We start from the raw sequence: 17,877 nt of genomic DNA on the forward strand, positions 1-17,877 counted from the left end.
GCAGGGTGCAGGAGCCTGCAGGTCAGGCGAGCACAGTGCTACGCCGTGGGAGACCACGCCGCTCGGTGGAAGGGGGCGTGGTCACACGGCGGCGGCCGGGGCAGCGAGGCAGGCAGGCGGGAGGCACACGCAGCAGCTGGTGGCCGTGCGGCGCGGGGGGTGTCCCCCCGCTCCCCGCCGCTGCTCCCCCGCGGCCCCGTCCCCTTCCCTCCTGGTTCCCCTGACCCTCGCCCATTGGCCGCCCCGCTCCCGCCTCCCAGCTGCTCCTCCCTCCCACTTCGCCTCATATGGAGACCGCGCAGCGCCTGCGCCGCTTGCGCGTCAAAGGCAAGCCCGTCTGCGCCCGTCCACACCTGGACCGCGCCCAGCGTCAGGACCCCTGGCCCTCGACGATGCCAGCCCACCCGACGGACTTACACCGCCGCCACCCTCCATGCTCTCAACGCCGGTCGGAACCCCGCCTGCTACCGAGCCACCCCGAAACGCACCCACGGACCCTTCACCTGCCAAGCCTGCAAATTCACCTGCCTCCGAACCTGCACCGCACCCGCCAAGTCAAGCACCATCAACAACCACCTCAATTGCATCCTGCTCAACACCCGCTCCGTCCACAGGCACGCCGTCGAACTCTGGAACCTCCTCGACACAACATCACCAGACGTCGCCTTCCTCACAGAAACCTGGATGAACGCCTCCTCAGCCCCCAACATCGCCATAGCCATCCCGGATGGCTACAAGATCACCCGGAGGGACCGCGTCAACCAAACCGGAGGAGGCATCGCCATCGTCCACAGAAACACCATCCGCATCACAACCAACTCCGACACCCTCACCGCCGCCGAGCACGTTCACTTCCAGATACACACCGACCCCAAGACCACCCTCAGAGGCACTCTCATCTACAGACCTCCGGGACCACGCACACAATTCAGCGAAGCCATCGCAGACCTCGTCAGTCCGCACGCCCTCACCTCCTCAGACTACATCCTCCTAGGGGACCTCAACTTCCACCTGGAGAACAACAAGGACTGCAACATCGCCGCCCTGCTGGACAACCTCGCCAACCTCGGACTCAAGCAACTGGTGAACACCCCCACCCACTACGCCGGCCACACGCTTGACCCCATCTTCTCCTCCAGCGAGCACATCTCCTTCAGCCACTCCACCGGACTACACTGGACAGATCACAGCTGCGTCCGCTTCAACTTCAGGAGAACCACAACCCACCACCACCCGCAACAGGTTCCCCGCAGAAGCTGGAGCAAGATCACCGCCGACCAGCTCACCACCGCCCTCAGCCAGAACCCACCCACCAACACGACGGACCCCAACGAAGCAGCCCGCAACCTCACACAGTGGATCACCAACTGTGCCGATGACCTCGCACCAGTGAAGAACCCTCCCAGCAGACCCGGCAGCAGGAAAGTCTTGTGGTTCACCAACGACCTCAAAAACTCCAAGAAAACCTGCTGCACCCTCGAGAAAGCCTGGCGCCACGACCAGACAGCAGAAAACATGACAGCCCTCAAGAACGCCACCCGCAAACACCACCAACTGATCCACACCACCAAAAGGACAACATTCAAAGAACGACTGGACAACAACACCCACAACAGCAAGGAACTCTTCAGCATCGTTAAAGAGCTCTCCAACCCCAGCACCTGCAACAAAGACATCACACCTTCGCAAGACCTCTGCGACTCACTCGCCGCGTTCTTCCACCGCAAGATCGCCGACATACGCAACAGTTTCGGCGCACAGAACACGCACCCAACCACCGAACCAACGCCCCCCACCCTCTGCACCTGGACCCCTGTCAGCACCGAAGACACCACCCGCTTGATGAACACCATCCACTCCGGCTCCCCAACCGACCCCTGCCCACACCACATCTTCAACAAAGCCGACTCCATCATTGCACCCCAACTCCGGAACATCATCGCACCCCAACTCCGGAACATCATCAACAGCTCCTTCGCATCCGCCACCTTCCCGGAGAGTTGGAAACATGCCGAGCTGAGCGCCCTCCTGAAGAAACCCACCACGGACCTCACGGACCTCAAGAACTTCCGCCCCATCTCGCTCCTCCCTTTTCCGGCCAAAGTCATCGAGAAGACAGTCAACAAACAACTCTCCGCCTTCCTCGAGACAAACGGATCCCTCGACCCCTCACAGTCCGGCAAACCACAGCACCGAGACCGCTCTCATCGCAGCTACAGATGACATCAGGTCCCTGCTCGACAAAGGGGAAACAGCTGCCCTCATCCTCCTGGACCTCTCAGCAGCCTTCGACACTGTATGCCACCGCACCCTGATACAGCACCTCAGCAACACCGGAATCCAAGGAGTGGCCCTGGAGTGGATCATCTCGTTCCTCGTCAGAAGAACCCAGAGAGTCCGCCTCCCCCGTTCCGATCCGCGGCCACCGAAGTCCTCTGCGGCGTTCCGCAAGGATCCTCACTCAGCCCCACTCTCTTCAACGTCTACAAGAGCCCTCTCGCAGCCATTGCACGCCAACACAACCTTAACATCATCTCCTACGCCGACGACTCCCAGCTGATCCTTTCCCTCACCAATGACCCCGCCACCACCAGAGCCAGCCTCCAGGAAGGAATGAAAGACGTCGCAGAATGGATGAAGCTCAGCCGTCTGAAACTGAACTCAGACAAGACGGAAGTTCTCATCCTGGGACCATCCCCTTCTGCCTGGGACGACTCCTGGTGGCCCCCTGCCCTGGGCACCGCACCCAAGCCAACGGACCATGCTCGCAACCTGGGCTTCATCCTGGACTCCTCCCTCACGATGACCAAGCAAGTCAACGCCATCTCGTCATCCTGCTTCAACACCCTGCGCATTCTCCGAAAGATCTTCCGGTGGATCCCCACCGAAACCAGGAAGACGGTCACCCAGGCCCTCGTCACCAGCCGGCTGGACTACGGGAACACCCTTTATGCTGGAACCACGGCCAAACTCCAGAAAAGACTCCAGCGCATACAGAACGCTTCTGCATGACTCATCCTGCCCATCTGAAAGACCTGCACTGGCTCCCCGTCAGCAAGAGGATCACGTTCAGACTCCTCACTCACGCACACAAGGCTCTCCACGACATGGGCCCGAAATACCTCAACAGCCGCCTCACACTCTACACACCCACCCGCCAGCTCCGATCCGCCAGCCTCGCCCTCGCCTCCGTCCCACGAATTCGCAAATCCACCGCCAGAGGAAGATCCTTCTCCTACCTGGCGGCCAAGACGTCGAACTCCCTCCCCACCCACCTACGGCTGACCCAGGACCATCTCTCCTTCAGGAAACAACTCAAGACCTGGCTGTTCGACTAGTAGCGACTCCCCCACCCCCACCCTCCCAGCGCCTTGAGACCCTAGCGGGTTAGTAGCGCGCTCTACAAATTTGTTTGATTGATTGATTGATTGATATTCAGTAAGCAGTAAAAGGAGGAAACAGGGGTGTACCCTGCATATTAGAACCTATAAGAAGCCGCGGTTGAAAAGATAAAACAGTTGCACGTCTTGGAGGTTTGAGGTGAACCTGGTTTCTGATTTGCCACTTGTAGTAGCAGACGTTGCCTAAAATAGGAGTGGGGAATAGGGTGGTTGGCATTCACTGTTTATGTATTACAAATTATAACTTTGGAATGTTGGGATCTCCATTGATTACAGTGAAGTGGCTTTCAAGTGATAAAGGCTGGCAAAGGCCTTCTGCTCCGACATTCTAATGTTAGTCCTTACGTTTCTCGCTTTTTAATTCAGTGTTGTACCCTCGGTGGGTGGAAAGTTCTAATAGCTTTATAGCCCTTGTGCCTCAGGCTACACTGGTTGTTAAAGGCCCGCCCCCTCTTTATAAGCCGTCTCCTGCAGCTCAGGCCTAAAACTCTAGGTCAATGCCTTTAACAACCAGTATAGGCTTTGGCAGCAGGCTATATGGCCATAATGTCATTGTTCCGTATACATTCTCAGCGTGCTGGCTGTAGACCATACGTTCTGCATAATAACTGAGTTAACTCCTTATTTGAAGGATTTAATTAAGTAAATGCAGAATTAGTCATCCCTGCCTAACCACTTTCCCAGCATAATTGTTTTTGTCAGTTTATTAAGCCGCTCCTTTGAGCAGAATGCTTACTGCATCTAGAAAACAGCCACAAGTGAAACGTCAATGGTGTATCTGAAGTGCAGTCCAAGGGACTGCTCAAAGAACAGGGCATACAGAAGGGCCTTACCCTAAGCATCAAACCACCATTTTGCCCTACAAGCAATATGAGCTGACAGAAAAGATTATTATGGCTAAGGCACACTGTCTCTATGTGCACCATTTGCAAATCCATCCTCACAACATTCCTTAATGAAGAAAGTAACTGAGTTACAATGAGCAGAGAGGATCTTACACATTTATGGGGTTGTAAGATAAATGTCTGTGCCCCTGCAATCGACCACCAGTCGCCTGTAGCTTGGTGACGGGTGCAGGAGCTACTCTCCACTATGAGTGGGTTACATGTACCCACAGTCTTTAAGTCTGATGTTTCGCTGATGAGGAACGCAGAAATACGAGGGGCACCCCCAATGAGCTCAAAGTTGTTTTTTTCCCCTCATTTTGCCAGGTATCTGGATGGGTTGATACTCTCGTCTGTCTAGGTCTTCTTTAGTGGAGCGGGGACCGGGCAAAAGACCATAGATCTTGACCATTGCCCCATCTCCCACCAGTATACTACTGCTTCCAATTCCATCTCCAAACTCACTATGCCAACCCTGGAAAATAGGGAGATAATTTGACCAACAGAGTAGATGGCATAACCATCGGACTCCTGTTTCTTTTTCTCTACACTTTACCAACGGAGCCCACACTCTCCCTTTACTTTTTTGATTGCACGCCATGTCTGATTGACTAACATAAACAACACTACTCAAATATTCAGGAAAAGTCAGCGGATTCTTAGCTTTCCATAGTTTACATATTTCCTGCCTTGCTAGGAGAACTGCGTAAAAAAATAATTGGATTCTATTGCAGAGATTTGCATTTCTTGATCCAAAAAAGATTAAGCTAATTGTTATGTTTAATTGTATTCCAATGAATTCATCTAAGAAAGCCTTGATCGTATTCCAAAAAGAAGGAATTTTTGGACATTACATAAATGCATGTATGTAGTCCCCCTCCGTCCGGGCACATCTGGGACATGTATATTCTTTACCAGTAACCTTTATTTTTCCAGAGACCAATATACCTGATGAGTACTGAACAGATGATTTCGTTTTAATGGCGCATGTTTTACTACTTTACGCAGTGCAGCAAATGAATTGCCCCATATTTGCATCAGGTCTTTATTGGCCAGATCTTTGCCCCATAATTTATAAACTTCAGTTTCAATATTTCCGTCCGCCTCAACAAAAACCCAATACCAAAATTAAGTTTCCTTACGCCACTGTCCGGTTCTTACTACTTGATCAGAACTATCATCTTCCCTTTCTGTCCAATCCTGCCTTGCCCACCAGGCACTGAGTTGATAATATTTAAACCTGGTCAGCAAGCCATTCGTACAATCCCTCAATGCATCCCAGCTCATCAAGTTATTTCCAACCTTGAGGTATTTAGGGCAGCCTTTAATATCTTAACCCAGACTTTCTTAAAACATTTTGGGTCACCGTACTTGGAAAAAAAAACAATTTGACCGTCCAATACATCAGTCAATAAGGCCTCAAAAAGCATGCCTATTGGTGAGTTGTCTGCTTTGTTGGCCAACATACGCACATTCTTAAATTGGAAGGCATAGCAGTAAGCAAAAATGTCAGGTAATGCCAGACCTCCATTATCAAATCTCTTGCGCAACTTTTTCCATGTGATCCTTGGACCTTTAGATGCCCAGATAAAACTCCCCATCCTCCCCTGTAGTTTTGCTATATCCTTCTTTTGGAATGGCACTGATCTTCTTCCAATTTACTTTTGTTATATCTTCGATCTTCTGAGTTATTTGTATCCCAAGATATCTTATTTGGTTCTTAGCACCATGGCTTACCACCTCCTGATTCCAGTCCCTAATTTCTGTTTTCCCCGAATTCACTTTGTATCCAGAAATATGGCCAAAATCTTCCACCTTCCCCATCAAATTAGATATTGCTTCATGAGGGTTGCTTGTATAAAGCAACATGTCATCAGCATAGAGCCCTAACTTCACTTCAAAAGTGCCTGATTTAAAAGGAATAATAGCCAGGGCAGACCTAAATTAGCTAGGGGTTCAATATGTATGTTAAAGAGAAGTGGGAAAGGGGGCCACCCTGCCATGTACCTCTTGAGCTAAGCCTTGAAGAACCGGGTTTTTAGAACCCAGCGGCGCCAGGGACACGCCCGAAGTATTCGAGTTCTCCTGTCTTGGTATACAGAGACACGGAATACTTCTAGGTGGCGTCAGAGATCAAAATGTATTAGCTGCAGCTAGTAACAGTAATCCCAGCAATACAACACGGTGTACAACTCAAACTGTTCAATTTTCGTAGAGCAAGACATCAGTATTTATCCCAATTTTACTCATTACTAATGGACACCTTCTGCAACGAATTCTAACGAATCCAATAAATTTTTTCATGCTTCGTCATATCGTAAAACACCCACTTTACATTGTACCAACCCACAAGTTAATTATTAGTAATGTCCCAAATTCAATTTCCACGAGCCGGACAAACACAAAATTGAAAGCACAACCCATGTAACGAAAAGACATAAAGAAAGAAGTAATTCAGATGTTGAGTAGGATAAGATATTTGCAAGCGAACTAAAAATTAACGATATCCTGAACAGTGATTGCCAATTCCCGGGCAACGATCAGCCTGGGAAATTGGCCTCGCAAAGGGTCTGTTTCAGGTGACGAGGTCAGCATCTTTGCAGTCCACTTGCAAGTCAGAAAAGGCCTAGTTAATATGTACGTGAATAATGAAGCTCATGCAACTTCGTTCGTTCGGTTACCTCCACGGCCTACGTGAGGGCAACACAAAATGGCGTCTTTGGACAACGTAAACAAAATGGAGTCGGGTTCGGAAAACACAGAACCTCAGCCTATTTTGTAAATAGGATGGAGCATTGCCATTTAGTGACTTGTGGATAAGGCGTTTGTTCAAGCAGGGGAAACCCAATTTACCCTTGTAGGCTTGGGCGCTGTATCATTAAGTTCAAAGGGGTGCTACAAGGGGCTTGATTCTAGAAGAGAAAATGTACTCAGTTGGGAGTGGTATTCGAAATATCGCACTCCAGTGTATCCACAAGATATCACATGTAAAAGAACATCTTTGAATATAGAATGAATCAATGGAAAGAGAAAGAAACACGGAAAAAAATAAAAAGATGTATTCAAAGAAAATTTTATAGATTTAGTGGAATAATTCACAAAGTAAAAATATGGGGACATATGAAAAAATCAATTTAAGCAAGGAAGTTATGAACAGAAGTATGGGCAATATAAACACAACAGTTCATAACTAAACACCAACTCCTGAATAATTACGACAGACAACCAGAATAATTGATAAACAGTGGTTGTAAGTTTGTTCAAACGAAATGTTGATGGAGATGATGAGCGTGTCGACGTTTCGGTCTATGATGCTGCCGTCATTTAGACCATCTTCAGGACCACACAATTCATTGCTGGTAAGAAACCCCTGGAAATTACACTTGTAACCTTCTCTTTAAAATGAGAAATGGCAACCATCGAAAGCAGGAAGAAGATCTTAGTTACAGCGTTTTATTAAATGGACGCTGTGTAGTAAGCTGTCATAAGAGAGTCGGCTTGAGTTAAAAATTTAGTTTCGTGTACTTCAGCGATTCTCAGTATATCGACCGGAGACGGGTAGGCCTTGTGGATAAGGCAGCATAAGTTGAAGATGAGCCTTTTCCTAATGAGTAGCCAGTGCAGAGAGTTCAAAATCGGAGCAGAGGAGGAACCCAGATAGAAAATTACAAAGTAGTTTGGCTGCCGTATTCTCCTCTACCTGCATTTTAGATAGCAAAATCTCATTTGCCGCTACCAATAGAGCATTGCCATAGTCTAGGTGACTTATGATTAGGGCTTGAACTAGAGTTTTTCTCAAAATTGGAGGGAGCCAAGGAAATGTTGTTTTTATTCAGTATTCTCATGGTGGCAAAGCAAGATCTGCAAATCGAGGATACATGTTCTTTCATAGATAAAATGAGGTATAACTTTACAACTAGATTTTGACTACTTGCTTAGGGGACGGGGCTGACCCCAATTCTTACACAGCTCCTGAGCCTTACAAAATAGAATTATCTCAGTTTTGTCTCCGTTTAACTGAAGACAGTTACTAGACATCTAGAGAGCTATTCCCTTCATATAGTCAGACAAGCAGGATTTCACCCCTTCTAAATCTTGGCCTAAAGAGATGATCAATTGTGTGTCATTGGCATATGAAATAGTCTCAAACTCTCAGGCCTTGATGATCTGTGCCAAGGGGCAACATAGATATTGAATAAAGTAGGGCTTAGCGTGGAACCCTGCAGTACCCTACCCCGGGGACACGCCGTTGGCGTAACCAGGCGCTTTCTTTATAAAAAATTCCTATTATTATTACCCATGTGTCAACAGGCATGGTATGAGATTTAGAGGGATTCAGAGAGATGATTTAAGTACGATGTTTCAGGAAGTCAATAAACATTTGAGCACTTTGCCATAGACCTCTATAGCATGCAACCTGCGAATAAGAATCCCATGGGAGACTGTGTTGAAGGTCGCTGTCTGGTCTAGAAGCACTAGCATCGCTGGCGTACCTGCATCTAGGGATGATCTAATGATGTCTGTGACTGCAACTAATGCTGTCCCTGTGCTGTGGAATAATTTGAAACCCGATTGAGAGAGGTCAAGGAGCCTATGCTCTACCAAGAATGAATAAAGCTTCTTGTTTGACGTTCTCTAGAAGTTTGCTAAAGAGAGGGAAATGGCCCGGTACCTAGAGGGAATGCCAGGGTTAGCATTGGACTTCTTTAAAATGGGGGAAGACTAAGGCTGTTTTCCAAGCAGTGGGGAATTAAGCTAAGTCCATGGAAAGGTTCAAAAGAGACATGATGGGGGGAGGGGTGAATAAGCTGGAAATACTCTCCATAATCAGGGTTCGGAAAATCCAAAAAATGGTACTAGTCCTGCAGGACTAGTACCTCATAAAATGTCCTCGACCTAATGGCTACCTACTTGACCTCCGTCTCTGAAAGCGGAGCAAATGTGACAAGATACCAAGATTTAAAGGCATCTTTATTGCTCATTAACGTAGTGAGCAATAAAAATGCCTTTACATCTTTATATCTTGTCCCCTTTGCTCCGTTTTCACAGGCAGAGGACAAAAGTTAGTTTGTCTTCCTACTTGCCAGAAAGGGCGAGTAGGACCTAAAAACAGCTTGACCTCATTAAACTTAGCTTGCATATACGAGCGGTCGAGTGTATTTTTCGAGCCCTGATAATACTCTGTGCGCATAGGTCTCGTGGATAGCCTGATTTAGCTAATTCTAGCACATCGGGTTTGTTCTAAGGTGCAAAGCTCTCCAGCTGAAAAGAACAAAAACCGTCAATTTATGATCCGGTTCAAGTCCTGCCGATTGTCTGATTGAAATGGCAGTTGCTGCCACAGCCTTCAGACAATCAGGGAGTGCCCTGGTCACATAGACATTTTGAATTTAACGTTTAACCCTTCTCTCATCACTTTCTACACTCTCTTCTTGTGCTTTTAATTGGAATTCTTTAATTTTCTGTACAATAGGCTGTTCTTCAAATTTCTTCCTATCCCTTTCTTCTTTAATCTGTTTTTGTTTAATTTGTTTTCTCCATAACCCTGCGACATCAATATACTCTGCCTACTTTTTCTCTTAAAGATCTGCTCTTCTACATATTACAGTTTATTTAAATCAAAGGTACTATTTTAGTGGCCACTGTAAACTGGCATCTGCCTTCATATATTTTTTCCACAATGTGCTAAACAGCATGGAAGAAATACCATATTTAATATACAGTTCATAATTCAGAGTGCCTTCTAGAGTCGCTGGCTGTCTTTCTTCCAAAATTCTATTTTTGTTGCAACAACAACATAATGCGCGAAGTGTGCTCAAAACAGGCATGTTTACCAAATTTCTTCTTAACAATGTGGTCCTGAAACTCTTATACCAAAACTAAGAAATGAGAAAAAATGTCCCACATTACCTTCCAAAAACATTTGCAAATGTTATTTTTCAAAAACAAAAGCCAAAAAGATAACCAATTCAATCCTACCTGATCGCAATTCTCGAACTCCCACCTGCTGATCAATAGATCACCTCCAAAACGCCAACCGAAGATCCCCAGTTGAGACACGCAGCCGCCACGAAGGTCAGGTCGATTCGCTGAAAGTCTCCTCGGCCGCGAGAACCAAGTCTCCTCTGCGGGGTGTCCCTTGATGTTTCTGTCTTGTTAAAGTGACCTCCTTCTGGGCTCGATATAGCCCTTTCCCTGTTTCCAAACTGCTAGCTAATTCCTTGCACTAGAAGATCATTGTGGGAGAGATCTTTGCACTCCATATTTGTCAGCATGCTTTACTGTCAGGATAGTAGGGAATCCTGTAGTTCAGATTCAATTCCTTAATAGCTCCATGATGACAGAGGAGTGTTTTCAAGTCATTCGCCTCACAGGTTGCTCCACGTATATTGTTTGTCTATGAGGAAGTGATGAATGGTATTCTTTATCCGTCCTCAAAGTGTTTGGATCCATGGGAGCAGCTCAGATCCCACAATAAGAGTTCAGTCTTCACAGACCCTATTGTTAGCTTCCCAAATTGAATAGTGTGCTGAAGACATGCCCTAGGGTTATGTAGCTGGAATATGGGAGTTTGAGGTAGAACCTGCAGGCAGTGGCTATAAAGTTGTGCTTAATAAAGGAGGCTGAGATTTCATAATTGCTAACACCAGTGTTTATTCATCAGTAGTCACTTTTAAGCCAAAACTGACTTGCTGCAAAAGTGGAGATTGTGACAACATGATGAGTTCTGAGTCAATGGAAGAGCTAAGCTGGATGTATCACACAGTATAGTTTGGTGTTAGCTTGAAGGATATAAACACGTAGTTGGGAATTGCTACTGGCATAACCCGATTCTGAGTGCTATGGCATGTTTTATAAATCTACTTCTATGTAACTCAGAATAATTAGTTCCAGTGATATATTTTGTCCATGGCTTCCCATTGGAACCCATGACTGGAATCCAAGAATCAGTCTCTGAACCTTTTTGGAAATCTGGAGCACTAGAACAGATGATTCAGAAGATTTTCTGCAAATTCTGAATGTTTCAACTTTTGTTTTCTTCTCCGCTTACATGTAGATGAAAATATGTTTCGTAGAACCCCATTTTTCCAAGAACTGTTCTTTACAAAACTAATGGGATGCAGTTTTCTACGAGGACAACATATCCTGTGTCTAGTTACGAAGTATAAGCTTGGTTGCCTGCCAGAAACATGTTTTCATTTTTAGATGATAGATGACTGTGTGAGAGCTGAGTCACAGATCATATCTGGAGTGAGTCTGCGCTCTCTTATAACAAAAAATCAGGTTTCCTACATTCTAGGAGATCCCTAATGTCACTGAGGTAAAAGGTGCCCACCAGCGGAACCACTTCTCATTAATCTTCAAAGCAAGTGGATAACATCGGCAGCACTGTTTTGCACTTTTGTTGCATCCGTGCTTTATTTCACCATACATACATTTTAGGCCCACAACCAAGACCAAGTATTGGCACAGTCAGTGCGGTGTGGTACCCCACCAGTCGAGCCATCCATCTACACTCAAATCTCTTTACAAAATAACATCAGTCGCACCCTCTTGAAACTTGCACTTAATTTTATTTATTAAAAAACACACCACCATTCATAGCATGGACAAAGTGTTGATCAGAACGATTTACTCTCGAAGGCATAGACAGAACAGGCGAGGACTAATGATCTTAAAGTGTTTATTCTTGCACGTGTGTTTTATACTCGTGATATTACACTCACTTTTACCGTGTATTTATGGAATATGTATCTTGTATTTTAAAATATGTTGTTTTACCCCAATGGTTTAAAGTCACCATGCAATTTACTAATAAACTAAAACTAATGTCCGTATGCATTTTGCTAGTTTGCAGGCTATTCATGCCATATTGTTTCAGCAGGGTGCACAACTTGAATTTATCAATTTATTTACAAATTAATCACATCTATTCAATTTATTACAGATCAAATAATAATCTGTGATCCAAATAAAACTGGAAAGTGCAAATGGTGGTGGTATGGTGAAGCAAGATTGTGTTTATGAAAGAGGGAAACCTACCTTTAAACACCTGATGAAGGGGTGAAGTTAAAGAAATTTCAAAAACTGTAGGGTGTAGAGGAGGTAGGGAACAAATACTGAGAGGAATTACAGAGCCATGAAAGAAAATGATTTCTACCTAGAGAAGTGCATGGTGGGGAAGGCTGCTCCAATCATTTTCAAGAGGTGGGAAACTAGGAGCAGGTAGGGATATATAAAAGGAAGAGAAAACAAGCATTGGCATAGCCAATAGGTCTCGCCTTTGGGACCTTAAAAGTGTTTAGCCATGCAACAGTTAATGTTGTTGCACCAAGGATATTGTGCTGCATAACTAAATACTTATAATGTCCCAAAAGCGAGACCTATTGGCTATGCCAATGCTTGTTGTATTGAGAATATGGTCACCCAACCCATGATGTGTAAATTGAAACGATTTGCTGTTCCAAGCCTATTCCGATAGGAAAAAAGCTTTGTGATCAGCCTCTCTGTGTCTATAATGCAATGAAATGCGCCAAGTACACTGGCCTGATGGCTGCTAATTCCATGGACCCTTTGATGACGAGCTGGCTAGGCACACGACAGAGAAGAGCGCTTGCTTTTTGCGTTTTAGGTGTCTACAGTTTATACATGGAACTTGGAAATTTCTCCAGTTAATGAAATGCAGACAGCGCATTAAGTAACGGTGAGCATGGACTGCCACTCTCTGTCTCTGACTTGAGCTGACTAACATTTATCCATTAATGTGGAGAATTTCTGAGTTATATATATATGAACTTTAGACACCTTAGCTGTAAAAAATATACACATGGCCCTGTGCTGAAGTAGTGCAGCCCTTCATGATATGGCCCCTGGTCCTATCATAATTTTGTTTTTGACTGGCACAGAAGGGGTCTGTGCATGTATTTTCAGATATTCAGAACTTAAATGTACAAGATAGTGAATGTTTAGGCTGAAGATGCTAAAAAAATCAGTAAATCACTGACCACATCAGCTCCAGCGCAGTGCCGAAAAGGTATCAGATAGCCCCTAGATTCATAGTGTTCACAGTTACTTGGGGGTGTGGGGGCAGGTGTAACACAAGCCCCTGCAGCCTCTGCGAGGCAGTAGGGCCACACCATTTCAAGGACACCACAACCCTTCAGGGGCCCCCAATCAGCCCAAGGCCACTGAATATCCGTGAAATAAGGCAGAATGAGGGGGCCCTATTCACATTATGCACGTGGGCCCCATTATTTTGCGTCACTCCACTGAATTTTCCCCCTGCTTTTCTACTTGCTCGCTTCTCTGAACTGCGGTTACTCCCTGGAGCCCTCATGACAGCCACCCCTGACCTGGGGGCCAGGTCCTCTGGTTGATGTGAGTGGGCGAGCTTTGCTTGGTGTGTGAAAGAAAAGTAATCACAGCGGTGCCCCCTTCTCCCTCTATTCAACCGCCCGGGAGCGGCCTTCCTTTCCGAGAAGAAAGCGACTGTAATTACGGCATACAGCCGGGTCTGTGTGAGGCGTGCGCTGATGGGCGCGTAGGGAGGAAGGGATTGGCCTGTTAATGGAACGCTTTAAATGCACGGCTCCCTGCAGATCACACTTAATAGATTCTGCCCTGCGTTAAGAGCAAAATCAGGGCTAGCTGAACGTATCTAAAAATACAAAGGGGAACAAAATATTCAACTAAGGGGGTGGAGGCGTTTATCAGGCAGTAAAGATAGAACTACTCCTGGCTTTGGGAAAGAGGGAGGGGCATTGAAGGCGGGGTTAGGCTGCTGTCTTTGGGAAACAGATGCGTGAGTAAAGGTAGCACTAGCTGAGGCCTGGCTACCGGAGCTCTGACACTCTCAGAATGGCCACTCTGTGATCTTGGTCCTTACCAGTTGTTTCCCACGCATTTGTCAGATGGCACCCTATTATCAATAATATAGACCCACTTAAAAAAGCAACACTCCTCCATAAACTTTACAAACCTGCAACACCTTCCAAAAATGTTTTTTTCCTTCCATTTGCTTTAGTGTTTTCATCAGGATATTAAGTGCACCTCAAATTCTCAGTACTGGTGGTTATTAAAACCAGCACAAGCGCGTGCCTCGCGCGGCAGCAGGGGGAGGGGGCCTGCGTGATTCCCTTGCGGGAGTGTGCAGCAAGGCGCGATGATTGCGACCATATGGCGCCGCGTGCTCCTACAAGGGAATCGCCAGACGTGCACGCGTTGCCATTGCAAGCAATGCAAGGCGTGCACGTTTTTCCCCCCAAAGCTGAGCCCATGGCTAAAGGTCTCTCTCCTTAGCAGCGCATGCCCTCTGCGTAGGCGAGACTTAAAAAAGGGAAGGTATCAGGGACAGTACCTTTAAATACCACAAGTGCACAGATTCCTAATGGAACAATGCAATTCGGTGGGAAGCATGTTCCTAATATCCCTGTGTTTTTTCATTTGATGATAAGATGGTTGCTGCCCTGAGGTGGCCTCCTGTGTGCTGCTCTTCTTTATTTACTTGATTATGCTTTGTGTGTGTTCCTTTCTCCATGCTTTGCCTTTGGGGTAGGTGTGGTTACTATGTACTGCTTCTTTGTTCGTCCTACATGCTGCTATGCTGTGTTCCCTCTAGCATGCTATCCGCCTTTCCTAGTAGGAATTATACAATGTACTGTTTCTGTATTGGGATGGAAAGAGATAAGTAAGACGTTAGTATTTACTGCCTTTTTTTTGTTTTAGTCTCAACTACAGGTCATCCAACTACCAGTATAAATACTACCCCAAATGCCACCGTTGCTCCTGAAGCGACGACTCATGATAATAAAACTGAAGTCAGTAATGAAACCAATCCAACTCAGGTTATTGCCACAACACCAAGCACACCAAGCAGTAAGTAATGCTTCTGTATTCCAAAAATACGAATTCTGATGTAACTTTATCTTTATAAAATGTACTAAATTACCATTTTCTAAATGGAATTGTTTAAAATTCAGTATAGCACAGACATGGTTTCGCTTGCCTCACTTGTTTGTTTAAGTTATAAGAACGTAAATTTACATTCAATATTGCATGGACTGGTGGATTAACATCATATGAATTATGCGTAGTGCTTTTATCCCCAGTGTTCAAACACAGAACCACGCAGTGCCCAAACTTAAGAATGGTCACAATGCAAATTCATTAGGGCAGCAAGACAGAGTCTGAATGACTTTTTTGTTAACGGAGGAAAGCAGAGGTAAACGGATAAGCATTTTATCCGTTTTGAACACTTGGCAGAATTGTTGAACCGCGGGTCCCTTCAGGTAAATCGTTTTAAGAAAGACAGAATAAGTCTCCAAGTCACATTTGACGACAGTAAAATGTTGCAAAGGTGTAGTTTTTTGTTTTTTAAGTTATGCAACTTAATGCTGCTAATAAAAGTGACAGAATAGATGTTCTCGTGAAATGGGAGAGCTGAAGTTAACGCCTACGTGATATGCACCTGTTCAAGAATGTCAGAAGATGGATACGTGAAAATTTTGGAAGGAAGGAGTATGTGGAGAAAATTCAAGAAAGAAGAGCATTTTAGTCTTTGACGGGTTAAGGCATGGAGAGTCAGTCCCAGACTACAACTCAAAGAATGCACTACATCCTATATGTGCATATGTCCATTTATTTTCTTGTACTTACTGATGTCTTTTTCATGATATATTACAGTAAAGTAAAAGGCTTATCCACACAATGAATCTGTTTTCTGAAGCAATTCATTGCCTTGCCGTGATGTGATGTGACAACCTAACTGTCCCTCAGTACAGCCTGGAAAGGTAACCAGGTTTTCCTCAAAGGTATCCTTGGCACACCTTTTGTAACACGACATGAGTTTAAATGGCAATACTGTTAAGGGAAGGTACTTGTGGCATTTAAACGGAGACATATTGAATCATTATTTGGGAGTGAAAATAATTAAAGTTAGATTAGAGGAGAGAGTTGCAATCAGAAAAAGTGGTCATAAATTAAAATAAAAGGGCGAGGCTAATAAAGTATTTAAATGTCGGAATAGATTAGTGAATACAAAAATAACAAAAAGAGTCACTTTATATGATTGTAAAACCCACTTTGAATTGGTAGATGAACCTGGTGATCTTTGCTTCATGTACTGGAGTATCAAATCTGCAGTGAGAAACAACATGTGCAGCTGAAGTAAGGTGAAATGTTGAGTCATTTGCAGAAGGATCACTTTGAGATGTAAAAAGACTTTGGAAGTAGAATAGGTATGGGCGGGTCAAACCTGCATATGTTTGTATGCGTTAAGCAATGTTAATGTAGGCATTTTCAATCCCACTTATGTCTTCAGATTTTTTGGGTGCAGAAGATGGGGTGCGCTTTTTAAAATGTTTCAAGAATATTTTATGTTTCATATTCTCAGGCCAGTGTCACAGGCACTGACCACTTGATGATTAGTTTCAGGAGCCTTCACAACAAAACACTGCCTGACACGCTCTATTCCCTACCATCAGACCACCATAAAGGCATTACATGAGGATCAGTTCTTTTCAAAAGCCCTACATGGTTCTTGTGGGCTGTTAGACCTGGTACCATTGACGTGAGTCTACCTTCAATTTTTTTTGGCTGTTGTCTTCCTTATTTTTTACATGTTTTTGATGCTTTGGGCACTGTGCCACTGCTATTCAGTGCCACAGTGCAAGTGCTACCTATATCTGAAAGAGACATGTTAGTGATAGATTCCTTACCTTAGAATATCCCCAGACGTCAGACTGGATCCAGAAAGTTTTCTGCTTAGCAATACCTCTGCGCGTCAGTAGGATGCGTCCTGAGGCTCCACGTCCGTCACTGGCGTTGTAGGCGCCGAGATGACGTCACTGAGAGTACTTAGGCGCCACCCATGCGCGCTGATGTCAGTTTCTTTTTCCACGCCGAAAGCGCAGATCCGGATTGAGCACGCACCTCAGTAATTATTTTTTTTTTTTTTTAAACCTTTATTTATGAAATGCACATTACACAGCGTCTGCCTACAACCCCTCGGGGCCGGCCGCTATGACATATAGTGAAAGAATAAAAAAGGGCAATACACTGTTAGAGCAATCTCTGAGCGTACGTTATAGTGTGGAGCATGGAACTGTAGCATAAGGATATTAAAGGTTTAATTTTGTGATTTTGTCGAAGAAAAACAACAACACACAAACACATGGTATCATACTGGCAAGGGTCATAGGAGGTGAGGGAAGGGGGAAAAGGAATAAATATATAAAGGAGCGCATTTGGCAAGGGGGAGCGAGAATGAAGGAAGAAAGGACACATATGATATAGAAGAGAGAAAACGGAACGTCAATCATGGGGAGGAGGGGAGAGGAACCTCGCAGTCAAGTGGAGGGGAACAGATATCACCACGATACGAATTCCACTGAGCCCAAACCCTAGACCATTTCTTGGGACGCCCCCGTGCCTCATACACAGTCTTTTCTCGGAACATGCACCAGTCCATGTTATCCTTCCAGGCACTGAGCAACGGTGGTCTGGCGGAGCCCCAGAGCTGAGCTATATCCCTCTTTGCAACCATGTTGCCCAGAGTGACCCAGAAGGTCTGAGCAGCAGTACAATCAGTAGGT

At 45.5% G+C, this 17,877-nt stretch overlaps 1 protein-coding gene across 1 annotated transcript in view; it reads left to right on the top strand.

Moving 5' to 3' along the window:
* Positions 1 to 17,877, top strand: part of TMEM123 (transmembrane protein 123) — a 280,075-nt gene that overhangs the window by 74,759 nt on the left and 187,439 nt on the right. Inside the window, exon 2 of the mRNA XM_086935275.1 lies at positions 15,011 to 15,160. Coding sequence (XP_086791401.1) covers positions 15,011 to 15,160 — 150 coding nt within the window. The remainder of the gene's footprint in view (positions 1 to 15,010; positions 15,161 to 17,877) is intronic.

The sequence above is a fragment of the Lissotriton vulgaris genome, chromosome 8 (genome assembly GCF_964263255.1).
Source record: "Lissotriton vulgaris chromosome 8, aLisVul1.2, whole genome shotgun sequence".
NCBI classification, from domain to species: domain Eukaryota; kingdom Metazoa; phylum Chordata; class Amphibia; order Caudata; family Salamandridae; genus Lissotriton; species Lissotriton vulgaris.